The sequence below is a fragment of the Panthera onca genome, chromosome E2, assembly GCF_046562875.1.
Source record: "Panthera onca isolate mPanOnc1 chromosome E2, mPanOnc1 haplotype 2, whole genome shotgun sequence".
Classification (NCBI taxonomy): Eukaryota; Metazoa; Chordata; class Mammalia; order Carnivora; family Felidae; genus Panthera; species Panthera onca.
This window is the reverse complement of record NC_138353.1, coordinates 9806573-9834090: the sequence shown is the minus strand read 5'-3', so window position 1 is coordinate 9834090 and position 27518 is coordinate 9806573. Positions and strand designations below refer to the sequence as shown.

The following is a 27518-nucleotide window of genomic DNA, read 5'->3' as shown; positions in this document are numbered from 1 at the left end:
CCTCCCCCGCTCATGCTCTGTCTCTCTCTGTCTCAAAAATAAATAAACGTTAAAAAAAATTAAAAAAAAAAAAAAATGAAAGCTCTAACATTTATTGAATGCCTACTATGTACAGTAGGAAAAAAACCCAATGTATTACCTTATGTATACACTTTCGCTTACTTTCCCCAACGGTCTTGAAAAGGAGATATTATTATCCTCATGTTATAAATAGGGAAACTGAGGCTCAGACCCGCAATGACTGGGGCACCTAGGACTAGTCAACAAACATTTACCGACTCTCTGATCCTTGTGGTGGACGCTGGAGAACATGGGACCTCCACGGCTGGAACGGCCCCTGCCTTCAAGAGGCTGGGGAGTGGAGCTGAATTATTTATTAGTGAATTGCTAGGGTGAATTTTGCGTTAACAGAATCATGCATTAATAATTATGAATCGTAGCGACTAAATCACGGGAGCGGTTTCATAGCGTCTGGGCTCCTGCTAGCATTCTCCCCGGGCGTCGGGGCGGCCCGGGCGCAAGTGACAGTCAGGGGGAGGGTAGCGTGCGCCGGGGAAAATGCGCTTCCGAGTTTCCGCCGCAGTGCTGCCCCCCCGTCCCTAGAGGGCGCAGCGTCACTCCCGGCTCCGCTGGCAGAGAGGCGGAGCCCGCGCGTGCTGTGCGCAGGCGCAGAGTGGGTTTTCGGACGCCCCCGGTGGCGCGCTGGCTCCTCCGCCCGCGGCGGGGTGGGGCCGGGCCGCGAGGCGTGGCGTGCGCAGGCGCAGAGCCGGCTTTGGGCGCGTGTGGGGCGCTGGGGACCGGAAGTTGGAGCGGCTGCGGCGGTTGTGAGGTGAGGGGGGTGGGGCGGCGGCGGTGGCGCGGGTCCGAGCGGGTTGGGGAGCTGGGGAGCGAGCCGAGGGGTCGGGAGGGAAATCCCAAGATGAGGAAGTGTGTTGGAGGAGCCAGAGAGGCCGGGAGAAGCGGACGGAGATGGAGCCTGCGCGCCCCGGCAGTGCCTGGGCCCCGGAGAGGCGCGAGACTGGAAGAAATGGGAGTCGCGAAAAGAAGCTTGGAGAAGCTGAGGGACCGAGAGACGGGGAGGTTGAGAGAGGACGGAAGCCGGAAACTGGAGAAATGGCGGCGGGGGGGGTCGCGAGGAGCTGATGGGGTCCCCCAGAGCGCCTCGCGGAGACTGCAGAGAAAATGTGGCACCGTGAACTTGGGGTGGGGGTGGGGGAAGAGTAGGAAGATGGGCGTGGAAATTGGCGAACAGAGGCTCGGGAGGCGGGCAGTTCCCACGGAGGAGCAAGACACTTGTTGGCCTTCAAAATAAAAGTTATCTTAGCGCCACGGTGGGTTTTACTTGGGGATAATGGACAGTTGCAATTTGGGACAGGCCGGCTATAGCAAAAACCATGGAGAAGAGGGGCGAAGTGGGGAGGGGTGGTTTTGAATGAAAGTCCTTTGCTTTGGAGAAAGCAAGAATTCAGGGCGATGATGATTTCTCGTTGAGTTGCTGTGGTGGTGGATTTCTTTTTAAAAAAGTTTTAAAGCATTAAAAAAATTCGAGAGAGCGGAAGCGGGGAGGGGACAGAGGGAGAGAGAGAGAGACTCATGGGGCTCTATCCCTTGACCCTGCGATCATGACCTGAGTGGAAATCAAGAGTCGGTGGCTCAACCCTCTGAGCCACCCGGGTGCCGGTGCGGCGGTGGATTTCTTGAAGGAGACGCCACTGACCCTGAACCTGCTCCCCCGTGGCCGCCGGTATTTGATGATTCTTTGCCATCAACAATTCTCTCGGAGCCCATACTTGACAATTCTTCCAAGTGATTGACCTCGCGTGGTACCACCGGAGAGCTCCCCCCTTCTTGGGGCCTCCCAGCTCCATCGTAGTGAGATGTCTCTTCATTAATTCACAAGACTGCGTCATGGGGAGAGACTGATACAGAGATGGAGGCAGTGGAAATAGAAACTGGCAAGAGCTGGCAGAGGGACTGAGAGAGGGGAAGAGCCAGCTGACGGAAAGAGCCGGAGGTGGGAAGTGAGTGAGACGGCCGCCCTAATGAGGGCAGACCCTCAAAGGGAGCCATCTGGGGGGGGTGGAGAAATGGGACGCGATGGAGAACTGGTTCCACTGGAAGACTAGAGTGCGAACAGAACTGGAACGACCGCGTCATGTTTGAAAATGGAGACATAAAGCCAGATGATGGAGAATCACACCGAGGAGACGAAGAGGAGTAAATGGGAGCCTGACTCCCTAGATTTGAATTCCCCGTCGCACCACGTACTTAACCATCTTTGGTTCAGCACAACAGGGAGTGGCGATAGCACCTTCTTAACGTTGTGAGGGAAGTGTAGGTGCGCGGATGCTTGTCGTTGCACGTGTACGTGTACGCAGGTGATTTACAAGGGAACCTGATACGGGAGTGAGTGCTAACTTGTCAAAGCGCCAGACAACTGGGAGGCAAAATATTAGGTGGAGAAATGGAGATGAAGAGAGAGTCGTGATGGAGGGAGAGACAGTGGTGGGAAGTGGAGAGAGACAAAAACGGAGCATCAGAGCTGACGACGAGGAGCAAACGAGAAAGGCAGATGGAGGTAAATGGAGAGGCTCAAATGGAGAAAGACGGTTGGGGAGAATGTCAGACCAGAAAATCAGAGAAACGAGAGACGGGACCAGACTTTGAAACAGAGGAAGAGGGTGCCTGGGTGGCTCAGTCGGTTAAGCGTCCGACTTCGGCTCACGTCATGATCTCACAGTTCGCGAGTTCAAGCCCCACATCGGGCTCTGTGCTGACAGCTTGGAGCCTGGAATCTGCTTTGGATTCTGTGTCTCCCTCTCTCTGCCCCTCCCCCACTTGCACTCTGTCTCTCTCAAAAATAAAACTTTAAAAAAATTTTTTAATTATTTTTTTCACGTTTATTTATTTTTGAGACAGAGACAGAGCATGAACAGGGGAGGGTCAGAGAGAGAGAGGGAGACACAGAATCCGAAACAGGCTCCAGGCTCTGAGCCGTCAGCACAGAGCCCGACGTGGGGCTTGAACTCATGAACCGCGAGATCATGACCTAAGCCGAAGTCGGACGCTTAACCGACTGAGCCACACAGGCGCCCCTAAAAAATTATTTAAAAAAAAAAAAGAAACGGAGGAAGAGGGCTGAGCATGGTGAGCTGGAAGAGACAGGCTGAGACATGAGGATGGACAGCCAGAGAGGGGAGAACGAGGGAAGCAGAGAAGGCCCCTGAAAGCCATTGTCAAGAGGCCCAGAGATGGTCAGAGACACAGTTAAGAGCAGCCAGAGGATCCGAGAAATCTACAAGCTAGCCTAAGATTCCTTTGTTTTTTTTAAGATACTATTTTTAAGCAATCTCTCCACCCAATGTGGGGCTTGAACTCACAACCCCGAAATCAAGAGTCACCTGCTCCATCAGCTGAGAAGAGACTGGGCCGGTGGATTTCTTGAGAAGAGACTGCTTGAGAGCCATGGTTTGCGCTCTGTTGGGCCCATGTGCACACAGGCGGTTTGCAGCCTCGGGGGAATGCGCTCCATTTCATTCCCTGTCCTTTTCTGAGGATCATGGGCTCAGTGTCAGCAGCCTTCCAAGGCCTTTTCCTCTGACTACCTCCCCTACAACTTGCATTCCCACTCTAGCACCACCCAGCCCAGGTGTTTACCAGAAAACAGGGTGCACAGGCTCCTGTTCCCGCGGGAAACCACTCTGCCAGCTCACAAGTGCTTCCTCAGTGGAAACCCCTTTCTGGCTCTAATAACTCCCATGGATGACCTAAGTGCCCCACGAGACTGCAGAGGTGGAATCTATTCCATGATGGCCCCAAGAGACTGAAGAGTAGGTGAAGGCATTGCTAATTCCATACGAAGGTGGGATGTGGCCTCGAGTGTAGTTTTCCAGGTTATAGGCCCCTGGTTGTTGCCGTTTTACCCTTGTTAGTCATCACGGGGAGAAAGACTGGACTCGAATTCTAGTTACTGTTTTGCTCCTCCGTGCCTGGCTGGGCAATCAGTGCTACGATGTTGGGAAGACGGCATTATCCTCATTGTATAGACGAAGAAAACAGCCTCACAAGTTAATTTACCAGTGGTCACACATCTAATGATGCAGCAGAGATTCAAACCCGGGTCTGCCTGACTCCAAAGCCTGTACCTAGGAGGCTTCAGAGCCTCTGAATCCATTGAAGGTCATAAACGATAAGAATCTGAGGGATGGACTTCAGAATATTGTACATACGAGGATATGCTGTGTATTATTAGGACTTAGGCAGCTGAGAGTCAGAAAACCAACTTGGAGCGAAGACATTTTCTTGTGTAGCTGGGAACTAGGTCTCCAGCACTAAATGATGCTGCCAACCTTCTCCCCTCTCCCTCTTCCACCTCTGTTTTGGTAGCTGCTCAGTGGCCATCCTGGTGTGTGCTTTGCCCACGTGCAGGCTTTTCTCTAGGATGGATTTCTGGGAAAGCAGATAGATAACATGAGGGCTTTTCTCTCCTGGCAACCTAGTGTAAATTCCAGAGAAAGGCCGTGATTGGCTCTCCCCGGACGACGTGTCCACACCTCGCACCAATCAACGGGCAAAGGATGAGTAGGGGCCCATGATTGGCCAGACCTTTGTTGCTTGCGCAGTCAGTAGGGGTTCTCAGAGCTCTTGCCTAGGGGCGCCTGGGTGGCTCAGTCAGTTGAGCTTCCGACTTCAGCTCAGGTTATGATCTCATGGTTGGTGAGTTCGAGCCCCACATCAGGCTGGCTGCTGTCAGCACAGAGCCTCCTTCAGATCCTCTCTGTCCCCCTCTTTCTCTGCCCCTCCCCCCTCAGGCTCACACTCTCTCCTTCTCGCCCCCCACAAGATAAATACTAAGAAAAGAAGTCTTGTCATACTGTTTCCATTATACCCCAGCTTTCTTGTGTTAACTGCCTCTCGTGACGGTCCCATGGCCTACAGTCCTTCAGATTTCAGGCCAGACGTCTCTGGGGACCCTTCCCTGACTCCCAGGCGTGGTCAGGCAGCTCCTTTGGGCTCCCACAGCCCAGTCACTGGATTGTCTGGTGAAATGCCTGCCGTATGTGACCGTGACCACGTGTGAGGGCTCAGGGTGACCTTACTCCTTACCATCCATCCTCCTCGTCCCGTGCTTACAAAACCGCAGCCTTTCAGGAATTACTTCGAAAGACGAACGAGTCTTCTGTTCTCTCCTCCAGGTGCTCAGTGCCTGGAAGACCCAGGATGGACTTGTGTCTGTCGCACAGATCACCGCAGGAGTCGTGAGGTGCCCTGTGTGTCACCAGTTTGACCCGGGGCCCATCGCCTGTCATCGTCCTGTGCCACAGTGAGGAGCAAAATTGGCTTTTTGGAGAGAAGGTGGTTCCTCCTCGCGGGCACTGGGCTCTCACTGCAGCTTCGAGACCGCGTCGCGACTGCCCGCCACATGCCTCCTCCCAGAACGAAGGAGGGCGGGGATGACCGAGGCCGACACTGGGATCCCAGTAAGGAGGACGCCCCTGAGAAATGGGACTGGAATTGTCCGGAGACCCGTCGCCTCTTCGAGGATGCCTTTTTCCGTGACGAGGATTATATAGCCCAGGGTTCTGAGGAGCGCAAGAAGTTCTGGACCTTCTTTGAACGCTTACAGAGATTCCAGAACCTCAAGAGCACCAGGAAGGGGGACAAGGACCCTGGGCGTCCCAAGCACAGCATCCCGGCGCTGGCCGACCTGCCTCGCGCTTACGACCCCCGTTACCGCATCAACCTCTTGGTCCGGGGCCCCGACGCCCGGGGCTCTCGGGGGCTGGACGGACAGCCCCCGGAGAGGGTGTCCGAGTTCCGCCGAGCCCTTCTGCACTACCTGGACTTTGGCCAGAAGCAGGCGTTTGGACGACTGGCCAGACTGCAGGGGGAACGGGCGGCCCTCCCCATCGCCCAGTACGGGACCCGCATCCTGAAGACACTGAAGGAACACCAGGTGGTGGTGGTGGCGGGTGACACGGGCTGTGGCAAGTCCACCCAGGTGCCCCAGTACCTGCTGGCCGCCGGCTTCAGTCACGTGGCGTGCACCCAGCCCCGGCGTATCGCCTGCATTTCCCTGGCCAAGCGCGTCCGCTTCGAGAGCCTCAGTCAGTATGGCTCACGGGTGAGTGGGACTTAAGCAGCTCTCCGGCCTTTCCAGTGTGACCCTGAGGTGCAAGGTGTTGCCCATAGGGCAGTAGTGATAAAAGTTCCCAGAGCACTTAGCAATGATACCCTCTGACTTAGCGGTGATCCCTCTAGAAATTGATCTACGGATGCACCCGAGCGTGGTTCAAATGAGAAAGTCACCAGCATTCCCCAGTGTCACCCTTTAACAGTAAAAAATTGGAAATATCCTAAAAAAAAGAATGAGGATACTCCTTTTTTTTTTTTTAAACGTTTGTTCCTTTTTGAGAGAGAGAGACAGAGACAGAGCAGGAGTGGGGGAAGGGCAGAGAGAGGGAGACACGGAATCCGAAGCAGGTTCCAGGCTCTGAGCTGTCAGCACAGAGCCCAACTTGGGGCCCGAACCTACGAACCGTGAGATCATGACCTGAGCCGAGATCAAGCGTCGGACGCTTAACCGACTGAGCCACCCAGGCGCCCTGAAGACACTTCTTTACTAATGATTTCTAGGGTTCCAGTCCAGGCCGTACCACTTAAAAATTGTCATTGCAGTTCTAATACTCTGAACAGAAGAATGTACGTACTCTAAGTACGTAGCTCAGTGAATTTTCACAGACTGAATTCATTTATGTAACCAGCACCCCGATTAAAAAAAAAAAAAAATCCAGTCCACACTCCGACCAGGGCCATGTTCCACACTGTCACCAACACTCGTTATGGTTAATGTTTCTCCTGTTAGCTTTTCTAGAGTGGGCGGATAGTGATACCACATTTTAATTTGTATTGTTGATTTTATTTTTTCTTAATTAATTATTTATTTTTTTAGTTTATTTATTCACTTCGAGAGAGACAGCGAGAGCAAGCAGGGGCGGGGCAGAGAGCTAGGGGGAGAGAGGGAAGCCCAAGCCGGCTCTGCACTGTCAGCACAGAGCCCGTGTTGTTGATTTTAATTTGCGGTTCCCCGACAACTAAGGATTGAACGCCTTTTCACGTATTTATTGGCCGTTTGGAGATCCTCTTTTCTGAAGTGTCTGTTCAAGTCTTTTTCCCTATTTGTCCTTTGTGTTGTCTTTTTGTTCTCGGTTTATCAGGTTTTATAGATTCTGGATACAAGTCCTTTGTAGGATTTATGTATTGCAAATCTCGTTGCCTACCCTGCCTGTGAGTTGTCTTTCATTTTCTGAATGTTGTCTTTTTTTTTTTTAATTTTTTTTTTTCAAAGTTTTTTATTTATTTTTGGGACAGAGAGAGACAGAGCATGAACGGGGGAGGGGCAGAGAGAGAGGGAGACACAGAATCGGAAACAGGCTCCAGGCTCCGAGCCATCAGCCCAGAGCCTGACGCGGGGCTCGAACTCACGGACCGCGAGATCGTGACCTGGCTGAAGTCGGACGCTTAACCGACTGCGCCACCCAGGCGCCCCATGAATGTTGTCTTTTGATGACAGTGTCTTTTCATTTAAATATTATCCAGTCTGTAATTTTTTTTTTGATGTTTATTGTTTTGAGAGACAGACAGAATACAAGCAGGGAGGGGCAGAGAGAGGGAGACACAGAACCCAAAGCAGGCTCTGTGCGGTCAGTGTAGAGCCCAGTGCGGGGCCCGAACTCATGAACCGCGAGGTCATGACCTGAACGGAAGTCAGATGCTTAACCGACTTAGCCACCCAGGTGCCTTGTCATATTTTTTTAGAAGTGTTTTTTTTTAAAAATGTTTATTTATTTTGAGAGAGAGAGAGCACAGGTGTGAGTGTGTGTGAGCGGGGGAGGGGCAGAGAGAGAGCATCCCCAGCAGGCTCTGTGCCACCAGCACAGAGCCTAATGTGGGGTTTGAACCCATAGGCTGCAAGATCATGACCTGATCTGAAACCAAATCAAATGCTCAACTGACTGAGCCACCTAGGCATCTCTGTCATTTTTATTTTTATTTTTATTTTATTTTATTTTTTTTTATTAAAAATTTTTTTTTTAACATTTATTTATTTTTGAGACAAAGAGAGACAGAGCATGAACGGGGGAGGGTCAGAGAGAGAGGGAGACACAGAATCCAAAACAGACTCCAGGTTCTGAGTGGTCAGCACAGAGCCCGACGCGGGGCTCGAACTCACATACCTCGAGATCGTGACCTGAGCCGAAGTCGGACGCTTAACCGACTGAGCCACCCAGGCGCCCCTTATTTTTATTTTTTAAGTAGGCCCCACACACCCAGCCTGGGGCTTGAACTCACAGCCCCAAGATCAAGAATCACATTCTCTATCAACTGAGCCAGCCAGGCACCCCTGTCCTTTTCTTTTTGTGGTTGGCACTCTTTGGGTTCTGTTTTAGGAATATTACTACTTTAAGGCCAGAAAGACATCCTATATTTTTACTTAAAGATGTTTACATTTAAAACCGTAACTTATCGGAAATTGATTATGTGTGTGTTATGTGCATGCACGTGGAGGTGTGTGATGTGAGGTAGGGGCTAAGATCATTTCCTCTTAAGGGGCGCCTGGGTGGCTCAGTGGTTAAGTGTCCGACTTTGGCTCAGGTCATGATCTCATGGTTTGTGGGTTCGAGCCTGGAGTCGGGCTCGTTGCTGACAGCTCCGAGCCTGGAGCCCATTTTGGATTCTGTGTCTCCCCCCCCTCTCTCTGCCCCTCCCCTGCTCGCACTGTCTCTCAAAAAAAAAAAAATATATTAAAACACACACATACACACAAAGATCATTTCCCCTCAGTACCGCTTTTTAACTGTGTTTTGCCTTGGATGCGTGACCTCAGTTTCCCCATCGGTGAGGTGAGAAGAGTGGGTCTTGCTGCTTGTGGTGGCTGTGTGAAACACGTCCGGCGTTTCAAGTAGTTCCGGGCAGAGTAAGGACTCCTTGAAAGGTGAACTGTCACCATTCCAATCGACCAGTGAGTTGTACACCCGGCTGTGTGCCAAATATGTGCATAGCACATACTGTTCTCGCAGCATCTCGGGGACAAAATGTCTCTGAGGGACGGAACTGCGCTCTCAAGGTCGGTGGCGCTAAGTGGCAGAGGTGGGATCCAAACCCCAGCGTGTTGGGCTCCAGGGTCGGATCGGGGGCGGGTGTAAGCCGGCGAGGGGCTGGTCCCCAGGTCTGGGCTCCTCTCCTGATCACCGCTCCCGCCCCCAGGTCGGCTACCAGATCCGCTTTGAGAGCACACGGACGGCAGCCACCAAGATCGTGTTCCTGACGGTGGGGCTGCTCCTGAGGCAGATCCAGCGGGAGCCCCGCCTGCCCCAGTACCAGGTCCTGATCGTGGACGAAGTCCACGAACGCCACCTGCACAACGACTTCCTGCTGGGCGTTCTCCGGCGCCTGCTGCCCGAGCGGCCTGACCTCAAGGTCATCCTCATGTCGGCCACCATCAACATCTCGCTCTTCTCCAGCTACTTCGGCGGGGCCCCCGTGGTGCAGGTGCCCGGGAGGCTGTTCCCCATCACGGTCAGTGCTGCCCCCACACCCCCCGGGCCTCCCACCTGGTCTCTGGCCAAGCTGGACACGTCCCTTCTCCCCTGGCCTGCGCAGACTCCCATCTCTCAGATAAGGACGGTCTGGCTCGCCCTCTCCCTTAAAGCTCCTACTTTCTGAGCACTTCCAATGTGCTGTGTAGGTGCTCAGGGCTTTGCTGCAGGAGACCCGGAAGTGTAAAGATCAGTGTTCATTCCTCTCCTGTGACAGTCCTGCTGGTCCAGGCCGGCGGGCAGCTCTGTTCCATGCGGTCATGTGGGGACCGGGGCTCCTCTCTCCTCCTGCCCTGCCATCTCACGGCCGGATTTTCTCCATCTCCCGGTAGCAACTTCCGCCCTGAACTTTGACCCCTTGGCTCAGCCTGTTGGCTGGGGCTCGTGGACGGGTGTCATGGGCAGTCATAGGGAAGATGGTCACAGCTGACGTGGGTTGAGTGTGGGTCGTCCCCACGGCCCCAGGGGCCCCTAATCACAGCCCCGGGAGTCCTGCGCCAGGGGCTTCTGCCCGTGAGGGTAGAACCGAGGCTCAGAGACGGGGAGCGTGCTCACAGACGCAGACAGCCTCTGTTAGCTCTTCCAGATCCCTTTTCCCTTCCCGCCTTTCTGCCCAGAAGGGGACCCGTGTGGGTGGCACTCAGGGAACGCCTCCCTTCTGGCATCCGGCTTCCCGTCGGCCCTTCAAAATGGTCTGCACCCGCTGTCTGTTTCGTGCTTTGGTAGTCACTCCTTCCTCTTGCACCGCTGGCCAAGAATTAGCGAGAGCTCTAGAGTTCTTAGCACAAGGACACTGTGGTTTCGGGTTCTAAATGCCCATCTGTCTGTCTTCCCAGCAGCCATAAAAATAGAGTGAGGATGCTCTCCAGGAAGTGATTTTTCTAGTTTTTTAAAATTTTTTAGTGTTTATTTTTTGAGAGAGAGAGAGAGAGAGCACAAGGGGGAGGGGGCAGAGAGAGGGAGACGCACAGAATCGGAAGCAGGCTCCAGGCTCTGAGCTGTCGGCACAGAGCCCGACCCGGGGCTCGAACCCGCAGACCATGAGATCATGACCTGAGCTGAAGTTGGACGCTTCACCGACTGAGCCACCCAGGCGCCCCCCTTTGAAATTCTGATGCTGTCGAAGTTGCTCTCCAGACACAGTACGTAGACACCATGCGTAAAGCTCAGTTGATTTTCCCAAACCAGGTAGCGTGGATGTCATGACCAGCACCCAGAAGCTTTCCGGTTACCTTGGTACTTTGTCCTTTTATGGCATCCTCAAACTGACCCGTTTGAGGGGGCGGCCTGCCCCCCGACCGATCCACGCCTTCCCCGGCGGCCCACGGTCGGCCCTTACCGTGCGGGTGACCGGGTGCCCCCCTGCCCGGGGCCGTCTCCCTGCAGGTCGTGTACCAGCCACAGGAGGCCGAGCCGCCGGCGTCCAAGTCGGAGAAGCTGGACCCTCGGCCTTTCCTGAGGGTGCTGGAGGCCATCGACAATAAGTACCCGCCGGAGGAGCGGGGGGACCTCCTGGTCTTCCTGAGCGGCATGGCGGAGATCAGCGCGGTGCTCGAGGCGGCCCAGGCCTATGCCAGCCGCACCCAGCGCTGGGTGGTTCTGCCGCTGCACAGCGCCCTCTCTGTGGCCGACCAGGACAAGGTACCCCGTGTGGCCGGGCCGGGTGGGGTCTGACTCTGGAGGGGGGCGGGGAGGAGGAGGGTGTCGGGGGTGTGATTCCACCATTGCAGGGCTGCGGGCTGCAGAGGGCGCTGCTCGCGTCTTTCGTGGGGGCGGGCGGGGAGTATGTGCCAGGGTGAGCTTCCGCGGGAGGCACCGGAGCTGAGCTTTGGAAGACCGGGAGGATTTTGGGTAGAAGAGGGAGGAAGACAGTCTGGGGCGGGGGCGGGGGTGGACCAGGGCGCAGAGTTTCATCTCTGGCACAGACACTCAGTTGCACCCCTAGAGTAGGAAAGCAGCCGTAGACTGACAGGCGAGGCTGTGCTGTGTTAACACTTGACTTACAAAAACAGGCAGGAGGCTGGATCTGGCCCCGAGGCCTACCTAGTTGCTGACCTCTCTTGACTACTGTGCTTGATTGACTGTCCCTTGGGCCCAAGAGAAGGGCTTGTGCAAAGGGCCTGTGGTGGGTGAGGGAAAGGCAGGGCTGCTGCGAGACCACCTGCAGGGTGGCCGGGGTCCAGGCTGTGATGGGGAAGGCAGGCTGGTTGGGACTGAGATGCGGGCAGGCCTAGACCCCAGGGCCCGGAAGACCCAGCGTGGTGCCTGGGCTTTGCCCTGCGTGCACCCGGGAGCCATGGGAGGGTTCTGAGCAAGGTGGGGAGCAACGCCAGTTTGCTTTAGCAGATCCCTCTGCTCTATATGATCAGAGACCGGGGAGGAGGCCGGAGCAGGACCTGGGTGGGAAAGAAGGGCCTGGGCCAGGGCAGTGCTGCGGGTTTGGGGAGAGGGATTGGATTTCAGAAATGTTGGAGATGTGCAGGTGTGGCTGGAGGGGGGATAGGAGAAGGGGAGCCAGGACAGCCTTGGTTTCTGACCCACGTGGGCGGTGGGGACTCAGGGAGGAGGGAGGCCTTCCCTGCTTCCGAGGCTACTTTGGATGTTGTAGGTGGGTGTGAAGTGCCCGTGGGCCCAACCAGGAGGTGTCAAGAGGCCCCCGGACACACGGGTCAGGAAGGGCTGAGCCGGTCTGGGATGTCACCTCCTCGCCTTTCCCGCAGGTGTTCGATGTGGCCCCCCCTGGGGTTCGGAAATGCATCCTCTCCACCAACATCGCTGAGACCTCAGTCACCATTGATGGGATCCGCTTCGTAGTAGATTCTGGTAAGGGCTGCTCCCTGCCACCGTCCCTGGGCCCTGGAGAGAAGTGTGGGGTTTGGAGACGTGCAGAGGTGGTGAGGGACCTCCAGACCAAAGCAGGGAGTGGGCTGTGGGGCAGTGGCAACATCGTAATCTTCTCAGATGTTCCAAACTTGTCCCTGCCTCGGGGCCTTTGCACTTACTGTCGTCTCTGCCGAGAGCCATCTTTCTCCACATATCTGCAAGGCTCACTTCCTCCTCATTGCAGGGCCTGCGTGAATGTCTCCCCATCAGAGAGGCTCGCCTTGTCCACTTCTGTGATCTCCCTCTCCTCCTGCCGCTGTTGCTTCCCCTACAAGGCCTTGATTTTCTTTACAAGGGCATTATATTTTATGCCTGTTGATCTATTTATTTTCTGTCTTCCCAACTGCACTGTTCTCTGGGAAGTCAGAGTAGCATAGCAGTGAGGAGACACTGAAGCCAGCCTGGCTGTGTGACCAAGGTCGTGTCACTGACACTAAGTTAGTCAGTTTGCTTGTTTGTAAAATATGCAATAATAGCAGAGCTTCCTTCGGGTTGTAAGGATTAGAATTTAAACATTTAAAAACATTTTTCAAAGTTTATTTATTCTTGAGAAAGACTGCTCGAGTGCGAGCAGGGGAGGGGCAGAGAGAGAGGCAGAGAGAGAGAATCCCAAGCGGGCTCTGTGCCCGAACCCACGAACCGCGAGAACATGACCTGAGCCGAAATCAAGAGTCGGACGCTCAACTGGCTGAGCCACCCAGGCGCCCCTGAAAACGTTGTTCGTTAAACATTGACATGCCGTTGCTTTTAAGGTGCGTCCCACTTTCAGAGACAGAGAAAGTGGGAAAAGTCGGTCTTCGAATTGATGAACTATGTCCTGTTCGGCCCCGTGAGCCCAGGGACTTTGTTCACAGCTGCGCCCAGTACAGTGCCCGGCTCGTAGCAGGAGCTTAATAATAACGGTTGGATGGCCGGGCTCCCGAGCACACAGAGGCTGCGAAAGTTAAGAGATGTGTGAACGAGGACACGAAAGAATAGATCAACAACACGTCAGGGTCAAGGCCAGAATGAGCTCCTGGTTGGCGTTAATGGAATAAAGGAGGAAGCCGGGGTGTCCGGGAGTGAGCGGCGAGGCGGCGGGCCCGCGTGGCCGCTGCCCACGGTGTCCCGTCTGTCCCCGCCCAGGGAAGGTGAAGGAGATGGGCTATGACCCACGGGCCAAGTTGCAGCGGCTGCAGGAATTCTGGATCAGCCAGGCCAGTGCCGAGCAGCGGAAGGGCCGGGCGGGCCGCACGGGCCCCGGCGTCTGCTTCCGCCTCTACGCTGAGTCGGACTACGATGCCTTCGCCCCCTACCCCGTCCCGGAGATTCGGAGGGTGGCCCTCGACGCGCTGGTGCTGCAGGTGAGGCGTGGTGCCGGGAGGAGCCCGGGAGGACCTGGGACAGGACCAGTCCCAGGAAGGGCAGAGCAGGGCAGGGCCGGCCTGGCCGGGCCACAGAGGGGAGCTCATCCTTCCCAAGTGTCAGATTCCACGTCGGGGGGGGACGGTTGTTCCCCAGATCCACAGGCTCGTGGGAGAAACCTCGTGACTCCATCAGAATGCTTCCAGCTGTAACAGAAAACCCATCAAGAGGTGGCTTTTAAAACTGGGGTTTCTCCGGATATCTTGTCCCGACTCTTACCTCATCAGTTAGCTTTGACTGGATTAGGCTGCTGGGCCCAACAGGCCCGCTCACGGAGCGGCCAGTGCCGCAGAGCCGGCGAGGGAGCGCGGGAGGGTTTGAGGGCCAGGTCCCTCCACCCGCCTTGCCCTGGTTAGCGCTCTGTCCTGTGGCTACACCTCCCCCCAGCGGAGCCTGGCCAGTGTGGGCTCTGTGGTCCGGCAGAAGAGGAAAAGCCGAGCGAGCTGGGGAGGGCGGATGGCTTCCCCAGCAGGCCCCCCGGGTGGGAGTGGCCAGTGGCACAGACCAGCCCCCCTTCCTATGCATAATGCACTCTGATAGTCTCTTTTTGATTTCATTTTTAAAATTTTATCATTTGTTTTTGAGAAAGAGAGGGTGTGAGCAGGGGAGGGGCCGAGAGAGAGGGAGACACAGAATCTGAAGCAGGTTCCAAGCTCCGAGCTGTCAGCACAGAGCCCGACGTGGGGCTCGAACCCACGAGCCGTGAGATCATGACCTGAGCTGAAGTCAGACACTTAGCCAACTGAGCCCCCCAGACGCCCCTGATTTAGGGGATTTTTAAATGAGCATTGGGTGTTCTCCCAGGCATGATCAAGGTTTCAAGAGCAGGGAGGGAGGGGGGCCGGCTGGTTGCCGGGTGGAAGAGGCCCAGGAGAGTAGGTCACCTCTCGGCGAGGCTGGCCGAGCCCCCGGGCCCTCTGAGCTTTCCCCGTGCTCTCTCGCGGCCACGTGAGCCCCCCACGCCAGCCTTTCCTTCATCTGCTCCGGGGAGTAGCTGATTGTTTATACCTCGCCAGACCCGGCGACGGGTGGGTGTTGTGCTTCAGTCTCTGGGTCACTGAATTAGTCAGGGTTCTTTGGTCCCAAGTGAGAGAAACCCAGCTCAAACTACCGGAAGCAGGAAAAGGGATTTCACGAGGTGGTATGTCCATCGTGGGGGGCGGTCTGGCTTAGGAACGATTAAGGACTCTTCTACCCGCTGTCTCGGGCTCGTCTCCAGGGAAAAATGGTCCAGCAGCTCTGGGCTTCCACACCGGCCCCTCACAACCAGAGAGGATGCCCCGACTTCTGTCTCCCAGCGTCGGATGGCAGAATCCCAGGGCGGATCCTGATAGGGCCTGCTCAGATCACGTCCTCCTTCCTTCGTTGGTTGCCATGTCGAGGGGCTGAGAAACCAAGAGGGGCCTAGCTTAGGTCATGTGGCTTGCTCCGTGGCCGGGGTCTGGGAGAAGAGGTGCTGGGTAGACAGACAGACAGACAGACAGACAGACAGTGGTCCTTCTCCCCTGCTTCTGTGTGATGGGCCTTGACATTAGGAGTTTTAAGGTATTAGGAGCTTGTGATCCGTGAGCCCCCTGCCAGTGCTCCATAGCGGCTCCCGAGTTCCCCATTCCTGGGGGACTCGATTGTCATTCCAGATGAAAAGCATGTGCGTGGGGGACCCGCGAACCTTCCCCTTCATCGAGCCTCCGCCACCAGCCAGCCTGGAAACGGCCATCCTCTACCTCCGGGACCAGGGGGCCCTGGACAGCTCAGAGGCCCTCACCCCTATCGGCTCTCTGCTGGCCCAGCTTCCGGTGGACGTGGTGATCGGTGAGGACTTCCTTTAGGGGTGATCACACGGGGCCCCGGGAGTGGCTGCGGGGACCATTCACTCTCTGGGTGACTCATAGGCAAATCCGTTCTTTCACTGGGCCCCGTCCATTCATTCACAAGTCTCCCTGCCGGGGACCGTTCTGGGCGCTGGGGGTACAGCAGTCAAGAGACAGGCACCTCTCCTCCGCACAGCCTGTCCCCAGCTCCACCCTGGCGCCCCCCCCCCCCCCCCCCCCCCCGGTGTCGTAAGGATGTCAAAACCTTCTGCCTCTTCTTGCTCATTCCTGAGTCATCCCTGCCCTTTCTGAGAAGCTCGCTGACCGAGGTGCGTTCTGGTCTGATTCTCCTGACTCGAGACTTTCTAGATGATCTGTGTGGCCCACAGAATATTCCCAGCTGAGCACGACTGTTTGTGGCACCATTTCCAGGCCCGATGCCCAACAGAACTCTCTGCCTGTGTTAATGTCGTTAAAATCCCCACCAGTACCACACCCTGGAGCCGTGGTGGGGATGGCAGGCTGTGTGCCACCGACCCCGAGGACCCCTTGTGGTTGGGAAGGTGGTTCTTTTTATTTGTTGTAGAAGGAGACAGGGCGAGAGCAGGGAGAACCGAATCTGAGAAGAAAAAGAACATTCTGTGAGCATTGGCTGTATGTCAGTGAAAGGCTTTACGGGCCTTCTGTCATTTCATGCTCACCTGGTGAAGGGAGGGCCTCCGGTCACCCCCTCTGTACAGAGGAGGAAGTTGACGCTTGGCCAGGGACAGAGATAGACGCCCCGGGGCCCGGAACAGGCAAACGATAGAGCCTGGATTTGATCACTCGCTCACCCAGGGTCACGCAGTTGGCAGAGCTGGGAGGCGCTCCCCAGCCAAGCTGACACTGTCGGTCCCCAAGCCCTGTGGGGCAGGAGGCGCCGATGACCCGGTGCTGGGCGGTCCCGGCCCCGACGGCTCAGTCACCGTTGTCACTCTGTGCCGGTCGGAGCCCCGCGTGTTTCACAGGAAAAGCACATTACATCCTCCCAGCAGGCAGGGGGGCTAGGTCCATTTCCCAGACAGGGAAACAGAGGCACAGAGAAGTAGAGGGACTCATCTGAGGGACAGAGCTACAGCGTTCTGGGACAGCCTCGTCCTATTGCCCAACTTCAGTTTACGAGGCTAGACGTACAACAGGAACTTTCCAGAAAGGCAGCCAAGGAGAATGGTGACGATGAGTCAGACGCATGATACGCAGGCCGCTGACTGTGGGGCCAGACCGGGGAAGGGCTCGGTTCCTGCTGAGGAGCGCTGGCCGATAGGAATGGCTTTTCACCTCGTTGGAGTCACGTTCTAGAGAGAGGAGAGGGATACCGTGGCGGGGCACGGGGAGTGCCGGGAAGGAAAATAAAGCCAGGAAGGGGGGTGGGGAGTCCGCTGTAGGGAGGAGAGCCGGGCAGGCGGTGGCACTAACAGCAGCCACCCCTTCGTGCCCGCCTCGTGCCCCGGGAGGCGGGAATTGGGTTACCTCCAACCTACAGATGGGGAAACTGAGGCCTTGCCCAAGCTCATGTGACCGTGGAGTGCAGCGTGTGGACTTGATTCTGTCTGTCTGGCCCCCAAGGCCCTTTGTGGGCAAGGTGGAGGGAAGCTGGGGCAGGGTGTCCCGGGGCCCAGGAGGCTCAGCCTCAGGGTCCCTCCCACCTCCCACCCCCGGCCCCCCAGGGAAGATGCTGATCCTTGGTTCCATGTTCCACCTGGCGGAGCCCGTGCTCACCATCGCGGCTGCCCTCAGTGTCCAGTCGCCCTTCACCCGCAGCGCCCAGAGCAACCCCGAGAGTGCGGCCGCGCGGCGGCCCCTGGACAGTGACCACGGTGACCCCTTCACGCTCTTTAATGTCTTCAACACCTGGGTGCAGGTGCGGCCGGGGGTGGGGTCACCCCTGTCTGTGTCATTCTGCACGGAGTCGGGGGAGGCCCTCCACGCCAGGGAGGGCCACGGAGCCCTCTGCAGACTGGACGGGCCCCCGTGTCCGCCATTCATTCCGTGGGCGTGGGGCCCGGCCTTGAGGGGAGGCTGGGGTTTCTAAAACACTGAACAGACCCACTGCTGACTGGAGAAAGTCCACACCCTTGGGTGGCACCTGTATATCCAGCACGTGCTCCCCAAGCCCCTGTTCTGGGCCTGGCCCTGTGCTGGGCAGTGCTGGGGACCCAGCGGTGGCTAAAACCGCCTGGCCCTGCCCTCCTGGGTCTCACAGGTCAGCGCAGGGAGGCAGACCTGGCCCCAGACAGTGACCACTCAGAATGGGCCGTGATGGGGAGTCCAAAGGGCCGAGAGAGCCCAGAGGGGATGTCTGACCCGGTGTGGTCTGGGAGGGCTTCCTGTAGGAGGGGGCAGGGGGGCTGAGAGTGGAAGGAGAGCAGGTGTCCTTGAGGGAGGCCTGACAGATCTCCACCTGCCTCATACTCTCCCAGGGGGCTGGTGTCTGGGCCCGTGCCGGGGGCGTCTGGGCGGTGGGTCAGCCCCTGCACCCTCCCCCAGCTGGATGGGCCCGGACGCCCTGGTTTCTGATCCGCACCAGGTGAAATCCGAACGGAGCAGGAGCTCACGCAAGTGGTGCCGCCACCGGTGCATAGAGGAGCATCGGCTGTACGAGATGGCCAACGTACGGCGCCAGTTCAAGGTGAGGCTCAGGACCGGGGGAGGGTTGGGTGGGGGCCAGCAACACACCTGGTGGGGCCGGGGCAAGGGTGCAGAGCGAGCGCGCGTGAGCATGCTCCGCGGCACGGCCTCTCTTCTCTGACGGAGCGGAGTCCTGCCCTGCACCCCGCCCCCACCTCCCCCGCCATCGGACACTCAGATGTGGGGTGGCCTGGGCGGGTCTAAGGGGTAGAAATCCAGGAGGGCTTCCTGGAGGAGTGGCCAGGGTCGGCGGTCACACGCTCCCTCCTTGTGAGGAACTTGGCCATCTAGAGCGGGGGGGGGGGGGGGGCAGCTGGCCACGCAGGCTGAGCTCTGGGAGTCCGCGTGGGGGGTTGGGCGGGGCACTAGCTCCGGCGTGGACGTCCCGGCGGCAGACCCCGGTGCCACGCGGCTCAGGGCCTCCACTGTCGTGAGGAAAGGGGGACAATGACAGCCGTCCTGTGAGGATTAAGTGGGTTAAGACGCGTAGAGCGTTTAGAACAGGGCCTGGCGCACAGGTGCCATGCGAGCCTTTGCCACGTTTACTCCGTGGTCCCGCGGCCTACCTGTGTCGCGACTGTTCCACGGGCACCTCGCCGTGTCTTTCGGTGGGCGTGCAGGTGCCGCGGGGGAAAGTCAAGACTCGCCGGCGTGACGCGCTCCTTGCGGTTGAGCTTGGGCATGTCGAGGCCCGGAGAGAGTAGCAGAGGGCGGGGGTCCTCGTCTCTCTCTGTCACACGTGCACACGACGTCCGCGTCCTCCGAAACAGAGGGGCCGGCGAGTGGCGGGCCCCAGGCCGGAACCCGCGTCTGGGTCCAGCGCCCACCGCCCACCCCGCGTCGCTCACCCGGGCCCCGCCGCCCCCAGGAGCTGCTGGAGGACCACGGGCTGCTGGCCAGGGCCCGGGCCCCGAAGCCGGGGGACAGCTACGGCCGGCTGAGGCAGCGCCGGGAGCGCCGGGCACTGTACCAGCTGAAGCGCCGGCACGAGGAGGGCGGGGGACCCAGGCGCAAGGTGCTGCGGCTGCAGGAGGACCCGGGCGGCTGCTCCAGCGAAGAGGACCCGGGGGCCGGCGACAGCGTGGACATCCAGGTGGGTGCCGGGGGCCTGTTCTGGAGCCTGGGGCGGCAGGCAGGGCGGACTCGAGCAGAGGGGGGCCCTGCCCTCCCCTCCGGAGCCAGGGTCTCGCGGACGGGAGCGGGCCACCGCCATCCGCGGGACCCTCGGGTCCACGTATCCTTGTACGAGCCGCGTGGGTATCGGGATGGGGCCCCCAGGAACCCGCCTTCCCCCGTGTTCCCTCCAGGATGTGAAGTTTAAGCTGCGGCACAGCCTGGATCAGCTGCAGGCGGCCACCACCTCGGCCCAGGACCTGACGCGGGACCAGGTGGCCCTGCTCAAGCTGGTGCTGGGCCGGGGCCTCTACCCCCAGCTTGCGGTCCCGGACCCGTTCAACAGCAGCCGCAAGGACTCGGACCAGGTAGGCCTCCTCCGCTGGCTCGCCGGCCCCGCGTGGGTTTTGTCATTCAGCAGGCCCTCCCTGCCCCGCTCCGTGCCGGGGACTCAGAGATACGGAAACGGTCCCGGCCCTGCCCTCGTGGGCTCCAGGCCAGCGTGTGGGGGCAGATCTGTGCCTGGACGCGTGACCCAGGGTGCTTGCGGTCGGGATCGGGGGACACGGTGGGGGGTATCCGGCCAGCCTGGGCTGCAGTCAGGGAAAGCTTCCTGGAGGAGGGGACTTCGAGGGGAGACACGGATGGGGGAATCTGGCAAAGAGCTGGAGGAAGAAGGGTTCTGGGCGGTGGAGAGTAGGTCCGAGGGCCTCTGTCAGCTGGCGTCTGCCTTTGTTCCTCCAGATTTTCCACACCCAGTCCAAGCAGGGCACCGTGCCGCACCCCACTTCTGTCTTTGCCAGCAGCCCGGAGGTTCTGCACGCGCAGGAGCAAGAGGCCGGGGGCGGTGAAGGGAGCCGAGGTACCGGGAGTCTGGGCAGGGAGGGGGAAACCCTTTGGGATGTGAGGAGCGGAGACGGTGACGTCAGGGTGCCCTTCACTATTTGGGGTTACCCCCTTCTCCCCCGACATTCTGCCTTCGCTGGGGCTGTTGTCACAGGACCTGCAGGCATGGAGGTCCCAAGAGCCAGACCTCGCTGGGTGACCTTGGCGAGTCCGCTGCCACACTGAGCCCCGCCCTCCCCACGGAGGGGTGGGGTGGGGGGTGGCCGATGGGGGTCTGAGGCCACTCCCCAGGCCAGAGCTTTTAGCGAGTAGGCGGCACCTGTCCTCTGAGCTCTGTGTTCTCCCGGCTCAGTCCTGCCCAGGGGTTTCCCTCGGGCCCTGTGGGCACAGGGGCAGCATTCTGACATTCAGCCCCAGGAGCCGCCTCAGCGAGGCTTCAGCCAGGCCGGGCGGGGGCCCTCCAGAACGTTCGGCGTGGAACGTGTGCTCTCCCGATGGCCGCGGTATAGCCGCGCACTCTGTGTGAACTCTGGGGCACAACCCATCTCTCTCCTTGTCTGTGAAGAAAGTACCATACGGTATCCCAACATGCTAACCTGGTAAGGTCAGGGTTAGAACGGGACGCATTTAAGGTAGAATTTGCAACTTGTCTCTTAAGCCTTAAACTGCTTGTAAATCCCTGGTCCCTTAGCCCTCTTCCTGCTCCATTGTTGTTCTCCTTTGATTTTTAATTTTGAAAATCCAGATGTCACACAGGTAGAGGAGGACGAGCCCTCAGTACCTTCATCCAGCCTCTGTAGCCGCCGTCTGGCCACCTGTGTCTGCATCACCTCACTTTTTTCTTTTCTTTTTAAAAAAATTTTAAAAATGTTTATTTATTTTTGAGACAGAGAGAGACAGAGCCTGAGCAGGGGAGGGGCAGAGAGAGAGGGAGACACAGAATCCGAAGCAGGCTCCAGGCTCTGAGCTGTCAGCACAGAGCCCGACGCGGGGCTCGAACCCACGGACCGTGAGATCAGGACCTGAGCTGAAGTCGGACCCTTAACCGACTGAGCCACCCAGGTGCCCCTCACTTTTTTCTTTTTGCTGGAGCATTGTACAGCAGATCCCAGACATCATATCATTTAGAAATGATTAAAATAATGACTGATTTTTTGCAGTATTACGATGCCACTCTCACTCCTAATGAAATTAACGGTATTTCTTTAAAAAACAAAAACAAAAAAACCCTAGTATTTCTTAACATCGAATAACGCATAGTGAAAGTCGTATTCATTATGACAAAGTATTTGCCAATAAGTCACAGACACTTTATACACATGAGCGTATATATTTTTTTAAAGAGTTTATTTTTGGGTCTCCTGGGTGGCTCAGTCAGTTAAGCGTCCAACCCTTGGTTTTGGCTCAGGTCATGAGCTCACGGTTCGTGGGTTCAAGTCCCGCACTGGGCTCTGCGCTGACGGCACGGAGCCTGCTTGGGATTCTCTCTCCCCTCTTGTCTCTGCCCCTCCCCGCCCGGGCTCTCTTTCTCTCCTTCTCTAAATAAATAAATAAACTTTTTTTTTTTTTTAAAGTTTGTTTATTTTTGAGAGAGCAGGAGAGGGGAGAGAAACAGGGAGACAGAGAATCCCAAGCGGGCTCCACACTGTCACCACAGGGCCCGACGCGGGGCTCGATCCCACGAACCGTGCGATCATGACTGAGCCAAGGTCCAGAGTCGGACGCTTAACCGGCTGAGCCCCCAGGCGCCCTGCGTGAATGTGTGTTTCATACGGGTGTGTAAATGCCCCGGTGGGACCGGCAGCCCCTGGGGAACGGGCCAGTGCAGGGGTGGGGGGCTGTGGGTGGGACATCCGGTGGCAGGGGCGCCCTGAGCTGTCGTCCTGACCGTTCCAGACGACAGGGACAAGCTGAGCAGCAGGCACCAGCTCCTCACCTTCGTCTCCCTGCTGGAGACCAACAAGGCCTACCTGGTGAACTGCGTCCGCATCCCCGCGCTCCAGGTGCGTCCCGGCCCCACGCGCCCCAGCTCCCGGGTTCGATGACCGTGTCCCCAGGGCGGGAGGCCGGGATGGGCCTGCAGAGCCGCCTTCCCCCCGCCGGCTCTGCATTCTCGTGCCGGGTAAATACTTGCCGAGCGCCTGCTGTGTGTCGGGAGCCGTCGGAGGCACTGGCATGACGGCGGTGAACAAGACGAGCCCAGTCCTTGCTCTCCCAGAGCGCACACCCGGCAGGGCAGGGTGGCAGTAAGGACTGTAAAGCATTGCATGCTGTTAGCGGGTGAGAAGTACTTGGGGAAAATGAGAAGAATGGGGTAAGGGGATTGGGGAGGGGCGGGGTGAGGGTGGGGGGCAGGCTGTTGTACGAAAAAAGGTGAGCAGGGTGGGCCTCGCTGAGAAGGTGCTATTGCACCAAGACCTGGAAGAAGGGAGGGAAGGAGCCACGGGATGCTTCGGGAGAAGAGTGTCTTACAGGGAACAGCGAGTGCAAAGGCCCTGAGGCCCACACATAACCGCCAGGCCCAGGGAACAGCTGGACCAGCGTTGGTGAAGGGGAGAATGGCTGGAGATGGGATCAGAGAGAGGAGGTCAGAGAAGTAGGAGAGACTGGAGCCCCCACCCCGGGGGAAGGTTCAGACAGAGCTGGATCAGAGTCTGCCGGGCAGAAGCGGGGAGCCCAGCAGGGAAGTGACTGCAGTCAGCCAGGCGGGAGAGAGTGGCCGCGGAGGACATGCTTAGGTTGCAGATAGGTTCGTGCGTGTGCGCGTCTGCGGCCAGGAAGCGAGAGTCCTGCCAGCCTTAGCGGCCACGCCTCGTGAGTTCTGCGTGCCACCCTGTGGTTCTAGGCCAGCCGTGCTTCTCACTTTATGGGGGAGATGAGGCTCAGGGGGCGAGGGGGGCATGTCGCTTGCCTGAGCCACGCAGCGAGCAGGCGGCCGAGCCAGAGCTCCAGGGCCGCGCGACGATGCCTCCCATGCCCCCCAGATGGGCGTCCCCGTTTCCAGGACCCCCTCGCTTCGATCCCGGGGAATGTAGAGGGAAGAGAGAAACCCTTCAGGCTCCCCGAGCCTCAGGGGGTTTTGTGGGCACTGCGATTTCCACCCACCCCGTGAGAGCTGACTCTGACCTGCCCAGTTGTGTATTCGCTCAGACGTTTCTTGAGCGAGTGCCTCGCACCAGGCTCCGATTACTGTTCTAGGTGCTGGGGGTTCACTCGTGATCAGAATCCGCAAAACTGCCTGTGTCCATGGGGCGCCTGTATGAGTGGGGGAGGCAGACAACAAACAGAAACACAAATAAATAGAAACCATAACACCAGATTCTCCTATCCGTGCCAGAAAGAACGAACAAAGCGGTAAGGGGACAGAGTGGTGGCAGTTAGCGGACTTCTGGGAGGAAGCAAACATTCACTGGCTGCGATGCTGCCTGGCCGTTGTCTCTCCTCTGTACGATTGGTTTCTTTCTTTCTTCCTTTTTTTCTTTCTTCCTTCCTTCCTTCCTCTTTCTTTCTTTCTTTCTTCTTTCCTTCCTTCCTCTTTCTTTCTTCTTTCCTTCCTTCCTTCCTTCCTTCCTTTCTTAATGCTAATTTATTTTTGAGAGAGCGAGCATGAGTGGGGGAGGGGCAGAGAGATTGGGGTCAGAGGATCCAAAACAGGCTCTGTGCTGACAGCAGAGAGCCCGACCGCGGGGCTCGAACTCACAGACTGCGAGATCATGACCTGAGCCGAAGTCGAGCGCTTAACCGACTGAGCCACCCAGCCGCCCCTGTTTATACGTTTTGAGGATAAAGCTCATGTAGAATGATACGTGCACACGGCAGGTACGCCGATGAGCGTGGACGGAGGCATCCACACGTGTAAGCTCAGCCCAGCGGAGACGCGCTTTCCCTCCGCCGTCTGCCTCCGACGCAGGATGGCAGTCCTGACTCCTTAGAACGAATGGCAGTTTCCTCTTTGGTCTTGGTGCGGCGGTTTTTCGAAGCAGACCGGCTGCTCCGTGGGGGCGGGGACTCTTGTCTCACTCACAGCCGAACCGGAAGGGGGCCTGGCACAGAGTAGGCGAGCGGTATGTGTTTGCTGCGAGGGTGGACGCCCACTGTCTTCCGGTCCTCTCGCTTCCAGTCTCTCTTGCTGTTCAGCCGGTCCCTGGACACCAACGGTGACTGCTCGCGCCTGGTGGCTGACGGCTGGCTGGAGCTCCAGCTTGCGGACAGTGAGAGTGCCGTCCGGCTTCTGGCGGCTTCCGTGCGGCTCCGCGCCCGCTGGGAAAGTGCCCTGGACCGGCAGCTGGCGCGTCAGGCCCAGCAGCGGCGGCCGGAAGTGGACCAAGAAGAGGAGGAGGAGGAGGAGGATCCGGTCGCCCGCAAGGAGGTGGCCGACCTGAGCAGGGAGCTGCTGAAGTTCACGGCCTCCAAGGTACCTGCCCCTCCCACCCCCGGCTGGCCACGCCCCACCTTGGCCAGAGGGGTGCCCGCGGCAGGGATCCGGAGTCCAGAAGGCCTGGCTTCTGGCTCGCTAAGGGGTCGCACATTTGCGGGTTTAGACAGGTTGAGGACGAGCCCAAGGTCACACAGCTGGTAAGGGGTGGGGCCCGGATTTGACCCCAGGAGCCTGGCTCCGCTGTTCACCCCTGCAGGTCCCTCCCTCCCAACTCATCAACACAGGTTTACGCTCTGTGTGTTGCCTCTTGTTAGCGGTTAAGGGTGTGCAGGACGTGCCAGGGAAGCTGTCCGTAGCTGTCCGTCCACAGAGGAGCGTGGGAAGAATCGGGCGGAGCGGATTTGAGTTCAGTTCCCCACCCCTTAAGCCGGGAGTTGCAAATCGCTCCTGAGTCTACCCTGAGTGGATGGGGTGGAGACGACGGTGTGAACCAGGGTGACTTCCTGGAGGCGCCGCAGGCCCAGTGAGCCAGGGCGAGGGGAACAGACCGACGTGCCGGCGAGGACGGGCAAGGTGGCCGGATGGAAGGTCTGGCTGTGGTCCCACAAGTGACAGGGAGCACAGGAGGGGCCCGGGGCATCGGGGCATGTTTTAGACAAGCCCCTGGTCCAGAGTGTCTGAGACCCTGTTGTGACTGGGCTAAGCAGTTGGCCCTGTAACTGAACCGTCCAGGGTCAGATTTCAGGTACGGCTGGATCCAGGTGCCCTAACAATATCTCCCTGGGTCTGTCACCCCTCTGTCCTGTCTTTCCTTCCCCAGGTCCCCTACAGCCTCCGGCGGCTCACAGGGCTGGAAGTCCAGAACCTCTATGTGGGACCCCAGACTATCACAGCCATGCCCAGTCTTCCTGGCCTCTTCGGTAGCTCTGCCTTGTCCCCTCACCCCACCAAAGGGGGCTACGCAGTCACTGACTTCCTCACCTACAACTGCCTCACGGTAAGCGTGGACCCCACCTTGGCCCCTCACCGCCCCACCCCCCAGCCCCCGAAGATGGGATTCAAGGGAGTCCCTGCCTCCCCACCAGCCACGCCCCCACTTGGTGCAAGGATGTGCTTTCAGGACGAGGCCTGCCAACCCCGGGGTGGGGGCGAGGGTTCTGGGACGGGTCCCAGGCTGGTGGCAGCCAGCTGGGCAAGGGGCCGAGTCCCGACGCAGCCTTCCTGCCTCAGAGCGACACGGACCTGTACAGCGACTGTCTCCGCACCTTCTGGACCTGCCCCCACTGCGGCCTGCACGTGCCCCTGACGCCCTTGGAGCGCATTGCACACGAGAACACTTGCCCCGAGGCCCCACAGGACGGTCCCCCAGGTGAGGATGGGGGGGGGGGGGGGCCGGGACACCCATCCACCCGCCCCACGGCCGTTTCCCGTGAGCCCAGGCGTTCGTTCACTGGACATCTGGGGACCGGTGACTGTGGTCCTGGTCGGTGCCACATACAGGCTTTGTCCCAGAGACCCCGAGCCCGGGACGGGGAGGGTCTGGAACGCTCTTCCTCATTTCTTTGTGTCCGTCTCTTTTCAGTCCCTGTGGTGCTGACCCTGGTCTGCCTCTTTCTGTTCCTCTGTCTCTCGCCACTGTGTCCCTTGTCCTTTTCTCTGTCCAGCTGTCTCTGTCTCGGCCACACCCACCCTGTTGTCACCCCAGGGGATGCCACAGCGGGCGGACCCCGACACCGTGTCTGCCGCATGCACCACAACGGGGCTGGTCGGGGAGACGGCGGAGGGGCCCCATGGTCACCACCCCAGGGCTCTGTCTGTCTGTCTGTCTCAGTCACTCACCCCATGGGACACAGAGTTCAGGCTTGCCTGTGTGTGTACTAATTGAGGAAGGCTTCCCGCAGGAGGCAGAGCCAGATTCCCCAGAGGCTGGGATGGTGGGGGGGGGGGGGGCAGCCTGAGCCCTGCGGGTGCCTGGGATTTGGGTGGGGAGCGCTCGGCAGAGCACCCCCCCCACAGCCTCCCTCCCCCTCTCTCTCAGGGGCTGAGGAGGCCACCCCCGAGCCCCTCCAGAAGGCGTCCGTCCTGCAGAAGCCCTACCACTGCGCGGCCTGCCAGAAGGACTTCCTGTTCACACCCACGGAGGTTCTGCGGCACCGGCGGCAGCACGTGTGAGCCTGGGACCCCAGGGACCCTGGGACTCCCGCCCGAACCCGCGGCCTCGGCTCCGAGCCACAGGGTCTGGCCCAGCCCGGCCAGGAGGGGTGCGCATACGTGAATAAAGTCTCCTGTGCTGACTCTGACCTTGGAGCCTGCTCCTGCCCGTCTGGAAAGTGGCAGCTGCCCCCGGTCGTCCCCTGCGTCGCTCTGGCTCTCCTCCCTCCCGCTGCCTCGGGCCCTCTGAGGCATCCTGGGGCAGGTGCGGGCGGGTCAGACCCAGCAGGGCCTCCGGATCCCAGGTGGAGGACCTTGGCCTCCCCACGGCTGCTGCTCTCCCCTGGCCCCACGGCCCGGCTTTTTCTCAGACCAGGGAGGCCTGCGTGTCCGTCCGCACATCCGTCGCTTTGAGAGCTGGGCCAGGGGTGGGGGTGTCGGTGTTGACATGGGCCCGCGCGTCCCACATGGTCACTGGGGCCATTCCTGCTGCAGGGTCCATGGCCGTTCTCCCTCGTCCCCTGGGGCCCCCAGCCCCACCCCGCCACACACATGAGAAGGATTGGGAAATGCAGTGAACCACTTGATGCTGGTAAATCCCGTGGCTCCGTTGAAAGGGAGAAACGTCTTGAAGGGCGCAGACTGCCGGGGTGCCTGGGGGCTCAG

The 27518-nt window shown here is 58.6% G+C and overlaps 1 protein-coding gene across 2 annotated transcripts; it reads left to right on the top strand.

The window, feature by feature from the left end:
• Positions 1-728: 728 nt before the first annotated feature.
• Positions 729-27001, top strand: DHX34 (DExH-box helicase 34). Of its 2 annotated transcripts, none has more exons than XM_060651590.3 (17): positions 729-829; positions 5196-6124; positions 9268-9579; positions 10986-11240; positions 12320-12422; positions 13608-13825; positions 15524-15698; positions 17404-17597; positions 18264-18365; positions 19233-19457; positions 19672-19845; positions 20222-20339; positions 22220-22326; positions 24444-24737; positions 25522-25698; positions 25932-26070; positions 26740-27001. In XM_060651590.3, exons 2-17 carry the CDS (start codon positions 5423-5425, stop codon positions 26871-26873), a joined length of 3429 nt encoding a protein of 1142 aa, XP_060507573.3. In that variant the 5' UTR covers positions 729-829; positions 5196-5422; the 3' UTR covers positions 26874-27001. The 2 variants fall into 2 exon arrangements, with proteins under 2 accessions (XP_060507573.3, XP_060507574.3); XM_060651591.3 differs by lacking the exon at positions 729-829 and adding an exon at positions 1368-2578.
• Positions 27002-27518: the final 517 nt, after the last annotated feature.